Source organism: Chelonia mydas, chromosome 8 (genome assembly GCF_015237465.2).
Source record: "Chelonia mydas isolate rCheMyd1 chromosome 8, rCheMyd1.pri.v2, whole genome shotgun sequence".
Classification (NCBI taxonomy): domain Eukaryota; kingdom Metazoa; phylum Chordata; order Testudines; family Cheloniidae; genus Chelonia; species Chelonia mydas.
Genome location: NC_057854.1, coordinates 21,805,657 through 21,819,626, shown reverse-complemented (window position 1 = coordinate 21,819,626; position 13,970 = coordinate 21,805,657). Strand labels below are relative to the sequence as shown.

Here is a 13,970-nt window from a genome sequence, read left to right as displayed (position 1 = left end):
CCAACCAATTATCTTGGTTAGGCAGAGGAATTATTTGGAGAGGTGCTATTTGAACTGGAGAGAAAGTGGTGGTTGTCACTCCTTCTTTCCTCTCTTCCCTTCCCCTCAAAAAGATGTTAAACCTAATGGGAGGGAAGTATTAAGATTTGTGGGACTTCGCAGTTGAGCACTCTCAATGTAGATGAGCCCATCGCCATACTGAGCATTCTGAAGGGAAGAATTGGAATTATTTTTAAGTGCTCCCATCAACCCCTATTACATCTGGTAGGATAATAGTATGCAATGGCATGAAATACCATAGACACATTAGCAGGAATACTGTGGATGGGAAGAGATCTTCTCTTGGTGCTGAAAGGGTAGATATGCTTTTTGTAAGTCGTTCCTTACTATTTCTCGATGTCCTTGCTCAGAATTGTGAGATTAGACACTCTGGTGGCTTGCAAGATCTGCCTGGTCCAGAGTAAAGTAATTTAGTATTCTATTTTAACAGTGCCTTTAGATTTCTGCTTTTGGAATTTTAAACTCCTACTTTTAGTAAAATCTTAGTTTTGTCTTAAGTGTAGCAAGGATCTCTCACTAGATTTTCTATCAGCTTCTTCTACTAGAACAGAATGTATCTACTGGGTGCTCAAATGCTGGAGAGATGGCTGCCAATAAAAGCCTGGATGAATGTGTAGTGAGGGAATGTCTAACTTCTGCCCTGTTGTGATCTAGTGAAAAAAAGTCATAGCTTGAAAAAAACTGTACAACTCTCCTCTGGAAAGACTGCTTATATGTGAACTTTCTCTGGGGTGAAACTGGAAACTACAAGAAGCAACACCAAAAATGAGGTGATACCTTTGAAAGGTGCTAGTCCAAACATGGTTTGAACCTTACTGTTCATACAGCTGCCTCTGCTTTGCTCTGTCATTTTAATTTGGTACACTGGTATTTTTCAAATGTTCTTCTGTCAGAAAGTGGTAGACATCGAGTTGAAGACTGAGAGGGATGGGAGAGTTGCAGGTGGAAACTGACACTCCTTTGTTTGAAGTGAAAATTGAAGGCACACCTTATTAAAATACAAACAAAACCTTTTTGCTCAATGTCCTATGAAAGTTGAGTGCTTTTCCAGAAAGTAGGGTGACTCAGTAAGTTGCTGTAGAGCTTTCTGTTGCTGCTTGCTTTACAAAAAGGTATTCTATTTAATAATAATTAATAATAAAAATTAAACTATTCAGCTTGTAAAGGCCAACTGCCAGTGGCTTGTTTTTAGTCGGTGCTTTTGGTGGTTAATAAGACAATGGGAGTTAACATCGTTAAAGGCCAGCATTATGCATTGCTTTCTGGAAATCAATGGCAGGAAGAACAAAATGGGGCTGATCCAATTAAGACTTAAACAAAACGAATATTCTAAAAGAAATGCATCATTGCCACTAATCTACATCAAAGTAAATTACTGTCACAAAAAAAAACTCCGTATCTAATGGTAGCCAGGGCTTGCTTATAAATACTGAACACTTTGTAAAACAGTCTAGTTAGTTGCATTTATGCATCAACAATATCAATTGTTATTTTGAAGTGGGAAAACGTAGTACTACTTGGCATCTTCTAAAATTTAAATATTAACTGGCTACCTCACTGTTAATACTACAGATTGTTTATCTTAAACAGAATAACTTAGACATCTCTGTGTCATTGCAGGTGGTATGGTCAAGAGAAAGACTATAATGTTCTAGTTATGGATCTTCTGGGACCCAGCCTTGAAGACCTCTTCAACTTCTGTTCCCGCAGGTTCACAATGAAAACAGTACTTATGTTAGCAGACCAGGTATGTGAAACTTAAATTTGCGTTGTAAGGAAAATGAAGCAAATAATGTTCCTTTTAAGTATGTCAGAATGTGTGCAACTCGGTACTCTGTATACTCAAGTGACTATTTGACTTGCATAGAAGCAAAAAATAGGAACAGTGATAATGGCAGTTTCATGGTATAGCAGAGCGTAAGATTAGCATTGTAGAGAACTAAGAATGCAACACAAATATTAGTATTCTCATGCTAGTGTTAACGCTTTATAAAATCATGCTCTTAATTTTATTTTACTTACATCACAGATGTCAAGTACTGGTAATGGTAAAAAGCAATCCTCAACATTTTGGGTTAATTTGATTAAATGAAGCACTCCAATAGGCTTCAGCCAAGCATGTTGTTGGCAGGCTGTATATAGACTTCTCCGTCGAGCTCTGCCACTGCACGTCAGTGTGTACCTGTTACATCCTTGATATCCTGACTTTTAGTCTTCTCAAATTTGAATGGTTTTGGGATGTCTGCTGTCCTTTAGTGACAAACATGGGGATGCCAAACTTCTATCTCTTAATTCAAACCTCTAGAGTTGAGGTTACATATTTAGTGGTGAGTGCCTTAGAAATGACTTATCTTCACTTGCTTCTCTATTTAGGTGTGAAATATTCCATCATAGAATGTAGGGCTTGGTCTACACTTAAAAATTAGAACCATCTAGCTAAGTCACTCAGGGCTATGAAAAATTTCGTGCCCTGAGTGCCAGGGTTAGATGGACCTAAATATAGGTGAGTTTAAAACTTGTATTGAAAATTATCCAAGATTATCCAACTGATGTTAGTAGTAACTGTCACTTTGCCAAATGGTCATGAAATCCCAGGCTGTCAGCCAAGGAAGGGTAGAGCATTTCTGAGTGGAGATAGGTGTCAACTGTCCTTGTTCTCAGCTGCTTTTAGTCACTGATGCTCACTTCAGAGGGAGAACCACTCTTGGCTGCTGTGGTAATAGCATCTTTAAATGTTGTAAAACAAAAGGTTATTCTCGAAGAATCAAAACCTGAGTGTCTATGGGACAATAGGAATGCCTTCAAACACACTGCTGGATAGGAACTTTAGTACAGTAAGTTTAAAGGTGGCCACTGGGACAGAGTCCACTAGAATTGCTACTAGCTTAGAGAGATGCTACAGTATTGACACCTGTAATTCACTAAGGCCTGGTCTACGCTTAATTTAGATCAATATAGCTGTCGCACTCATGGGTGTGAAAAAATCCACATGCCTGAGCATCATAGCTATGCCAACCTAACCCTCTAGAGTAGGTGCATCCAGGTTGATGGAAGAACGCTTCCATTGACTTAGCTCTCATTGCTTGGGAGGTGGTCCTACAGCGACAGGAAAAACACCTTCCATTGCTATATGGGGTTATACCAGCATAGTGATGGTGTTGTAGCTATACCACAATAGTCCCCATAATGTAGACCTTCCTAATGCTATAATATTATTGTCCAGCAAATTAAGATAACCAGAATAGCTAAAAGGCATATGTGGAGTAACCAACTGTTAGTTCCTAATCGGACAATATCAGGAAAAGATTCTAAAACAGTCCTGTAGTAAACAAAGTAACTTTAGTTAGATTGCTTGGGTTTTTTAAATTCGTGAATAAATCAGTTGTGAATACAACTTGTGCTACTTATAGTGAAACAGTTGGAGGCTTTTACACTGAAGACCTGTAGTATTGGTCAAGTGATGACAGACCAGTGATTATTTTCATCAAACTGTTTGTCGCGTCACTTGACAAATCTATTTTGTGATTATTTGTTAAAATGTACTTGGTTAAATACTCAATTTATAATTAATTCATTAGTAAGGAAAATGAACTTGAACTAAACCACTTGATCTTTAGCTTTCTCTTTCTAATGTTAAATTCTCATTATTTTTTTCTTGTATTTACAGATGATCAGTAGAATTGAATATGTCCACACAAAGAATTTTATACACAGAGACATTAAACCAGATAACTTCCTAATGGGTATCGGGCGTCACTGTAATAAGGTTAGTCTAATGCTCTTTGCATGTAAGCACAAGGAGGGTAATGCCTCTAAGAATGGTACTGATAAACATTAGATTTTGAAAAAAGCTATTCAGCTTGAGTTAACTGTTTGTTTGTCATTGCTGAAATGGATATGCCAAAAAGACTAAATCAGTTTAATTCTTTGATGCCAGGTGGTGGGATTTCCTTACGTGTATTGCTAAATGCAGTAGCATGAACATGTGGGCCTTTGACCCACCCCACAAGGAGGATTTAATGACAGGATTGTTTTTAAACATAAAAATCTGAAGTGTAAACTAATTTGATTACGTAAATATTCTCTGTCCAACTATGGTGTTTCATTATTCAAAGTTAGTGAATATCCGAATAGCATAATTTTTTTCCGTAATGTTAAAATCAAGTCTTAACTCTTGGCTCCAGGACTGATATCTTGATGCAAAATGTATTTGCACCAGTGTAGGAGCTCCTGACCTACCTGTCACCAAGGTGTTAAAAATTTGCAATGATTGGTAATGAAACCTTCAATCTTCAGGATTATGCATACAAACATAACCGTCAGCCTATAGATGGTAGCATTGTTGACTTAAACTGTGTTTGTAACTGAATTTCTGCAAACCTTTCAAGTTGGAGAAGTACTAAAATGTAGATTAGTTGAATGTTTAAAGATCACACACCAAAACTGACTTTACTGGATCTTGAATACTTTAAGTTAAATTGGGAGGACTTCTAGTTGCTAACTTTAAACTTGGGGGGGGGGAGGGGGGGGTTAATTTAGCCAGAGATGCATGCTTCCAGTTGGAAACTTTGCACAGAGAAATACTGTTTTCAATTACTAGTTCTGTTGAGTGAAATGTTTCATTCTCAATTGTTATGTTGAGCTCGGGCAGACAGGCAGCATTGGCAATGCAGTAAGCATGCTGTTTAATAGAAATTTTTAACTTCAGGACAAATGTACATAATTAAGCTTTTTATTGGAAGCAAGATTCCCACTTATGTTCTTTATATGCTATCTGAGGATGTTTACTATCTTTGGGCACTATTAGCTATAAAATGTTTACCTTTGTTTGCCTGTATGAATGCCAACTTGAAGCCATTAACATTAGAAACAAAATTGGTTGCTAACATGAGAAACATCAGAGTTCTGTCTGAAGGGGTGCAGTGCACAATGAACATTTAGATTAACTGTTTTTGTTGGAAAATCTTTTTGTAACAGTCCAATTGAAAGGTAAAGTCTTCATGTAATCCTTTTGCTGTTAAACCTTGCTCATTCCCAAGTTTCATACTTTTACTCTATAGAGCTCTATTTTTCTCTGCTATGAAGCAGTCAGGTTCTTTAATTTTCTGGCAAGACCTGGCAATATAATTATAAAAAATTAAAATAGCTTGTTTTAATTTTTTTTTACTAGTTTCAGTCTCTGATTTCCAACTTCTTTCGTTTTTGGCCGTTTTCCCACACTTTTGCACAGTCATGCTGGGTTGGCATTGTAGCTCCTTGTTTTACCTTGATATGGAATAATGGCCTAGAAAATACTGCTGTGCTCGTTTTATTAGATGAGCATGTTAGTCACATCAGCTGAATGGAAAACCTAAATTGTCTGCAGACCATGAATTTTTAGTCAATGCCACTTGCTATCTGTGTTAGGGAGCCACACAATGAAATAGTGGCAAACACTCTTTGTTGCGGGCATGAGTTTTATTAAATAGTCCTTGATGTAAGAATGTAAAATTGTTGCTTTACCTAAGCAGAATTGAAAAGGGACATTTTGCTTCAGTTTTGGACTAATGGCTGCTCCATTTTAGAAACATTTGCTTCCAGATATAATACACTGTTTTGTTCCTTTTCTTTGTAGCTAAGTGCAGCTACGTATTTAATAGTTTTGTACATACTCCTTGAGGACATGCCAGTCACAAAAAGACTAGGGTGCCATGGTAATCTTGTTCCAGTAGCTTCCTGTCAATTATAAACTATTTTTTTTTAAATGTAGTCACAGTTTAAATTTAAGTGATCAATTTTTAAATTATTCTCAATTTGATATTTGGGAGTAATTTGTTCCTACCTTAAAAGGTAAACTTTCAGCTCTGCTAGAAATTAGCCCTGCATGCTTATGAAAATAAACTTTAAGGTGACTAAATGCCTTCTACCTCTTCCTTACTGAAGATTTACTTTTTCTGAATGTCTTTTGGGGAAGGGCAGTTTGTGGTACCAAAGAATGCTTTTTGTAAGCAAAGCTTCAATTTCCTTTTTTGATAGAGCCAAATGTCACCATTGCTATCCCTGTTTAAGGCAGTGCCATTATGGAGTGGCTCGTATTCAAAAATTATCTTGCCACATCTTTCAAAATTCTCTTTAAAAAAAAAAAAAAAAAATTAACTATTTTGGAAAACTACAGTGCTTGGTGGAAGAAGGATGGCATTTGGCTACCCTGTTCTTTCTCTAACGCCTCGGTGTTGCCTGTCTGCGCCGGCCATTGTTGCAATGTAAGCAATACTGTTTGATGCACTGCCACCCTCTATTGTTTGTTCAGTGTTTAGAATCTCCAGTGGGGAAGAGGAAAAGAAGCATGACTGTTAGTACTTCTCAGGACCCATCTTTCTCAGGATTAAACCAGGTCTGAAACTGTCTCCTATTCCAACCTCAACCCCAAATTCATGTGCTTTATTTATTTTTTTTTTGTTTTGTTTCTGGACAATGTAGACCTTGCAAAAGCACCTCTTATGTTGGCATTATTCAGACATACTTGGCAAACATGTAACATTTCTAAGATGTTTCCCTGTGGCACTTGTCTAAACTGTAAAGTGTTTTCTGTAAACTTAAATGTGAAATGGGTTATATGTACATGCCTTATATTCAAATGCAGAAATTAGTTTTAGTTTGGTATATAAAACTTTAGTGCAATTCGTTGCATGTCTTGACGTGTCTAGGTTACCCCTTCAAAGTGGTAGCAACGTAGCAGCAGGACTTGCTGCATAGGGCTGTACATATGCCCACTAAGCAGGGTGCATGCTGTGTATCTGAATGCGTTCAGATATGGGGAAATCCCTGTTGATCACCTCAGTCAGTCTCCCTTCCTTTTGCTTGGTAAATCCATTTCAAATGGTGGTGTGAGGTCACTCATGACTTAAGACTGTGCTCATAAAATGAGGCTACCCTGATAAACCTGTCTCTTGGATAATCCCGTTGCCTGTTGCTTTCAAATCTTAAGTGTAGGGTTCCTTGCTGCTAGGAGGGAGGACATGGTTGGAAAGGGAAGGCAAGTCTTGTGCCTATTTCTAACCATGCAGTTGAAACTAAATGGAAATTGATCAGAAAGCAACTCCTGGGTTGGTAAGGTGTACTATTCTGGTATGTGGCTTGCAGAAGCAGTAGTCTTCACTGCTTGTACTACAGAACAACTACCTATGCTGCACCTCACTGACAGATATTAGGAATCTAGTTCTGAAAACATGTCAGTCAAGGCAATCTTTATTCTACATCTGCAGCTGCCCTACCCTTCTGCCTCAAATCAAATTAAGATGCTATTGAACTTGTTTCTATGATGGTTCTTCTGTTAGTGCTGACTGGCATCTGATGGAAGAGTCTGTCCCTGTTAAAATTGGGTCAGAGGGTGTTCTGAAGAGATCCCAGCCTCCTACATTGAGAGATACTACTTTACTCCATTGAACCCGTAGTAGTCTAGAAGGGAGGTGGCTGAACTTGCTGTCCTGCTCTTGGAGACTAGGTTAAATTCCTGAGGGGGGAAAAAAGTTAGTGGAATATAACAGATTCCAGTTACTTGGTCAGTGTAAAACAGGACTATACATCACTGGATTAGGCCATTTTTAAATAATTGCTATCTGTAAATTTTAAATACGAGTAGGGAACAACAGCCATATCAGCCCAATATGCATTTAAGCAGGTCTATAAGAGTTGTAGCAAGAAGCATGGAGTATCACAAAATTCCTGCAACTAAGTGTGGTTTTTTTGTTTTTGTTTGTTTTTGGTTTTTTTGTTTTTGTTTGCTTGTTCTTTTTTTAAGAAGCAGCAGCAGGTAGGCTTTAAAATGCCATGTGGAACAAAACTACAGGAAAAAATACAGAATTTGCCTAAAGAACTATAAAGACTGCTGCTGTATGCGTGTGTTGCTATACCTTTTATTTTGATCAATATCATGAGGCTGTGTTTCTTCCTGCACTTGCGATTAATGGCAGACCCCAAGGATTACAAAAGTGCCTGTCATATCAGCTGAGACTTTGAAGTATTTCCAGTACTTTGTAAATTCCTTGTGTAGTTTAAATGTTCTGATTAAGTGAATGTGTGTAGTCATTGAGGAATAAAATACTTATTTTGAGACATAAAATACTTATTTGTTGCTGGAAGGGGGCACTCTAACAAACAGCTTTTGTGATCAAAGCATCATATTGGTGGTGGTCATGTGATCACAAAGCTTTAAACTTTGAACAGTGGATGGGAGTCGTCTTTCTGTGTGGAGGCCAGCTATAAATTTACATCAGCACTTAGTTTTTCCTATGTCAAAGGTAGGTAGCACTTGTAGCATGCTAATACAAGTGTAACCTTACAGCATATACTTTAGGACTTATTAAATTGTCCCAGTAGTTCTAAGAATTTGATGTTTGTGCTCAGCCTGTGAGGTGTTGTCTCTACCAGTAGTTGTGTTGTGTGCTTAAGAATAGAGATTTTTTGAGACTGGCAGTGGCTTCATCTGGTGGAACACGAAATAACAGCAACCCAAATTACTGGAAGAAATTTCAATAAGGCAAAGCTTTCCCTCAAGAGAAAAGGAAGAAAAAATTTTCATGCAGATTTGTGTGAAAGCAAGTTCTTAAGATCATGGTCTTAAATATAAAACAAGTATAAATTATGGCAAAATGTCCCCAAGTTGTTCAGCATTAAACATTACCCCTTATCCCTGCCAACTTAACACCTGTCTTCAGGCTGCTAAAGAGTACTCTGAATTTGATTGCTCTCCAGAAGAAACTATAGTTAACAAATCGCCAGCCAGCCACCCTAGAGTGGAGCTTCTTCGCACAGTAGAATTGTTGATTTAATTTGTGTTACCACCTAGATGTACCAAAGGCAGCCCTCTCTCCTTATACTAGGGTAAAACTATCCTTCAGTCTTTTCCTTCCCACTTGTTGAGTGAATTTAAGACCCATGTCCTCTATCTTAGTTACCTGGAATAATCTTTTGAACTTAAGACCCTGAATGTGGTTCTCTTGCGAATTATTTAGGAGTCGCAAAAGCCCCCTTAATAGCCTGACACTCAGCCACTTCAATCCTTTGTCATATGTATGGACTGAGACCCCAATCTTCTGTTGGCCTCTGGATCTAATCTATGGCAGTGGGATGTCACATGTTATCAGGCTGAAACTTGAAGGTTCAGCTAAAAAATTATCTGAGTATCTTAAAGGAAAGAAAGGAACAGATTTAATTGTTCAGCACTGAGACAGAAAAGTAATATTCCAGATCTATAACTGAAAACACTTTTTTTACATACCTCAGTCTCATTCTTCGCTGCCAAATTCTGCCTGAAGTTTTGCCACAAGAAAATACAGTAACTGTTACCACACTACCTGGAATCCCGTTAAACATACTTCCTATTTAAGTTTGATAGTTAGGGAGGTTTAGTTGACATGGGCTTTGTAGAAATAAATCTTAATCTGATCCTTTTACTAGGCTAGAGCTGCTTGGCTATGTGAATATAATCAACTAGATTTAATAAAAGCATCTCATGCTTCTGTGGTACTTAGCTTGCTGACTTCTGATCAGTAGCTTAAAAATATGGGTGTATGGCTGAAAGCAATATATCTCATTGCTATTGAAGTTGGCCTTTTATGCTATGCAAAATGATCTTTGATAATTAAAATGCACAAACGCTAGCACATCAAAACAATTGAAGGGTTTAAGTTGCTGAGCTGCCATTAAGTGACATATCTAAATGTATGTAGTGCAAAATTGCTTCAGATAAAAACATTTTTGTGATGCATATAGCCATACCATATTTTCATTTCCCTTCCTAACTAATAATCACGTCACAGATCTTGAGTAAGGGCTTGTCTATACTGCCCCACAGTTCGCACTACGGGGGTGTGAATAGCCATGCGTGTCAGGGTGCTGTTCTGTGACTCCTCCGTGTGGCCGCTGCTGACACCAACTAAAAGGTTCTTAGTGTGCATTAATGTAATCCTCTTCAAACAGAACTACATGAGTGCAAAGTAAGAACGCTTTAGTTCACACCCATAGCATCTGTACAAGGGAGTTACAGTGCGCACTGTCCACACCCCCATAGTCCAAACTGTAGGACAGTGTAGACATAACCTTAGTATAATACAGATTAGAACAGTAGTAAAGTATGTTTAAGACTAAACCTTTGAGTTGAGTAGAACAATCTAGTCCTTCCCACCTGGAAAAGGAAAGGCTTAAAAAAACTGAATATTAAAACGTCGAGTTTGCTTGTTAGAGCAAGTAAGACTTACTGTAGTGTTACTTTGCTTCCTTTAAACTATTGCCTCTGGTTTAACTACAGACCTAATGAAACAAAGTACATATTGGGTGGGGTTTCCACATACTTGCATCTGGAAGAAATAACCTACTTTCATTTCTCTTTTAAGTTATTCCTTATTGACTTTGGTTTGGCCAAAAAGTACCGGGACAACAGGACAAGGCAACACATACCATACAGAGAAGACAAAAATCTCACTGGCACAGCTCGATATGCCAGTATCAATGCACATCTTGGCATTGAGCAGAGGTGAGTTCAAGGGGATTACTGCAGTGCTCCTGAAGGCTATGGCTGCCCTCATTCATAAGACTCAGAAGTCTCTAAACTAATTTCACTGAAATGTGTGAACACATCCCTTGGCAAATATTTACCTTTCTGCCTGCTTCTGCCAGAGTATGAAAGCTAATTAAGTGCTTTATTTTCTTCCTTGAAGAAGAGTGAGTCTTGCAGGCTGAAGAAACACTTGTTCTGAATAAAATTTCAAAGCACAAATTTTTTTCATTGTGCTGGCACTTGTTGTCACTTTGAAAGGTCTTGGAAGATCCACTTCCATAGCCCAGTTTTTTGTTTCAGTAATGGGAAAAACTCTTAACTGGCTTCAGGGGCCTTTTTGTACTGACTTTCAGTGCTGGTATTTTTACTTTGTTAGGTTATGAGGATCACGGTACCCCTGCTTTCCTCCTCTGTTCTAGTCTTTTGCATGGTTCTAGTAGTATCACTGTTCCTAGAAGGGTGAGAGCAAGCCACCTTCTCCAAAGCAAATATTGAACTTCATTAATCAAAAGGGTGGATTCATACCACCTCGAGCCAGAGTGCATCACTTGCTCTGTGTGCGTGAGCGCCACTCCTCCAGAAATCAAGTGGAAAGAGTGCTCACTCCTCTATCTGTTCAGTACACACAGAATTCAGACAGTGTTTACTACTAAAAGAATAAAACAAATCTTGCTTAAACAATGTAAAAAAAAAAAAATTCACTGTTATAATAGACATCAAATCTCTTTTGATCCCTTGCTTAAATTTCAGTGTTAAAACCTCTATTTAAATTTTTTTTAATCTTTTCCCTCAGATTATCGCAGTTTGCTTTTTCCCCCCCCACCCACAACAAAGTACATTTTACCTGCTCCTGCTGTTATTTCAGTGGGTCCTGCAGGACTTAGTTTAGAGCCATAATAGGTCACATCCTGAAATAGTTAGCCTTTCCTGAATTTTTGCTCCCTGTGGTCTGTAGTCAGAGTTTGAACATTATTAAAACATAGCTTGAGCAGCTGTTTTATCTCATCAGTTGTAACAAAACTTATAACTGACTATTCAGAGCTTGTGGGAAGGGCTTAGTACCATAGACTTTAGGAAAGGTCCATATGTTTCCATATTGACCTCCTTCCTCTATGGCTTTTTTTGTGTAGCAGTCATGATTAGCAATTTAAATATGGTGGTTCTTCTCAGACAATTTTCTAACATCTTAGACATGTGGGGCAAACAGAGAAGGTGGGCATTAGAACTTCTGATGTAAACACATGCTCTTAACGCAGGTTTTGATACATTGCATCCCAAGTAGATTTGTATAAGCCAGGATCTGAAGGTAGAGGCAGCGATCATAAAAAAGACTATGCATTCTTTGGGGCTATTTTTAGTAGTTTGTCTGGCAGCTCTCCCATCCTCTATTTTGGTATTTGGAATTCTAGTTTAATGGTAAACTTTCTTTTACCCCTCTCTAAGAATTACTAAAACATTCAGACTAAGCCAGTAGTGAAGCCACTAAGTGATCCTCTGCTGTAAATCAAGCGAAGATGGAGGAGACCTGAAACTTGACAGCAGAACCCTTCATCAGTTACAGTACTAAATTGAGACTACTGCAGGGTTTGCTCTGTCAAGTGTAGTGACAGCTGTTACTGAAGTAGCATAAATACCTAGTATAACAGAAGGTGATATCATCTCATCCTTTACAAGCCAGATATCCTGGAGTCCACTTACATGCATTTGGATTCTAATGAAGCCTTTATTAGGAAATGTCAGTACAAGACTGTAAATTCCAGGCTTCATACTGTACAGCTATGGCATTGAAAAATCCATTTAAAACAAATTACAGAGGAGGTGCATGCTGCCCCCTCACTGCCTGGGCTCAGAGAAATCTCCCCCAGAGTCCTACTGCCACCACCCCCATATAAGCTCTTAAGCACATCATGTCTATGCACGAGGTCACTGGGCTTTGCTAGTGCTTATTTTAAAATGGAAAAAACAAATGATTTTAGAACCAGCACATTTTGCACACTGGTCTAGGAAACTGCACAGTCTGACTGCTGTCACCCTCATTTTTTTTCCATCCCACCTTGTAAGTACATTCACTGAGTATTCTGTCAGGTAGTAAGCTCTGCAGGGCAGGGTTGTCTTACATGCACATGTGGATTCTTTTGGAATCTACTTATGTAGATGCTCCTTCACTACAGTCTCATTAAATAACCCCCCCCCCCCCCCCCCCCCAAAAAAAAAAAAAAAAAAAAGCTCTCTCTCATCTCCCCTCTCCCTTTAACCCCTAGTGGGCGGAAGGAGGGAACCCATTGCCATCTAGCTTCCCTGCAGAATAACAGCCTGGCAGGAGGTGTGTTTGATGAACTGGGGTTTGTGGGTAGACACACACAACTAGTTGGTTCAGACCATGTTAAATAGGCAGCATTAGCAGGCTGGCATATAGAAGGGCAGAGGCCTTCCCTGCCATTGCAGAAAGGACATTGCCAAGACGGAAGACTGGTGGAGCAGATACCTCCTCACTGCAGTGGATTGCACCTGTCTTTAAATACTCACACAGAAGAATGATTCAGGAAAATGTTATCTGTGGAGCATGTTTGGTGTGATGAGGCTGAGGCTGCTTAGTGGTGCTGGAGCATGTCTAGTGGAAACAATGTTTCAGCAGCAGGCTCTTAATACAGTCTGCAAATAGCACTGGAGCTTCCTCTTACATTTTTTCCCCCTTTTTTGATGGTTTAAAAGTGTTTTAAATATAGGAGTCACATCTGCTCCCTGTCTAAATATGGTGATAGTAACTGAACATCAGAATCTACAGTAAGCTCCATAATAAAAGCAGAGTTCAAGGAAAAACTGTTTTAAGTAGGTCAAAGATGTAAATAAGGAAGACTATAGAAGTCTCTTAAAATAGCACTAATTCAAATCAGTTTCCTGCCTGAGTTACTTAAGGTGTGTGTACACTCCAGAGACTATACAGGCATAGCTCTGTTGGAAAGCAATTTTAGGGATTTTGTCCCCACATGACCATAATTAGGTCGATGGAAGCATTCTTCTGTTGACATCGCTGGCGGTTATGTCGTCATAGCTACGTCAGTCTCGTGTGGATTTTACAGACTCCTGATTTAGGTTTGTTGACCTGAATATCAAGTGTGGACCGAGCCTTAAAAGGAGTTAATGCATCTGTGGTTATCAGATTTTTCACTTTGGTTTTCTGGAGTTCCATGGGAACAAATTTTCATAGATGTGCAGCTGTTTAGTCACAACTGCAACTAATGTCAATAGGAGATGAATGGGAAAGTCACTTTCCTTGCTTTGAAAAACTAAGTAACATTGGAGCCTTCAGACTGATTGTTACATGTTTTCCCTAAATTTCAGTATCTCTAAAATGACTTGTAGAGAAACATAG

General features: G+C 38.6%; 1 protein-coding gene across 9 annotated transcripts in view; it reads left to right on the top strand.

The window, feature by feature from the left end:
* The window catches only part of CSNK1A1 (casein kinase 1 alpha 1), a 51,571-nt gene that overhangs the window by 18,693 nt on the left and 18,908 nt on the right, over positions 1 to 13,970 (top strand). For 5 of the 9 annotated variants that reach the window (XM_037907551.2, XM_027824732.3, XM_037907553.2 and 2 more), the window contains exons 3-6: positions 1,681 to 1,807; positions 3,728 to 3,826; positions 6,350 to 6,433; positions 10,434 to 10,573. In XM_037907551.2, the coding sequence (XP_037763479.1) occupies positions 1,681 to 1,807; positions 3,728 to 3,826; positions 6,350 to 6,433; positions 10,434 to 10,573 (450 nt within the window). The remainder of the gene's footprint in view (positions 1 to 1,680; positions 1,808 to 3,727; positions 3,827 to 6,349; positions 6,434 to 10,433; positions 10,574 to 13,970) is intronic. The other 4 variants (XM_043552986.1, XM_043552984.1, XM_043552985.1 and 1 more) reach the window with 1 other exon arrangement.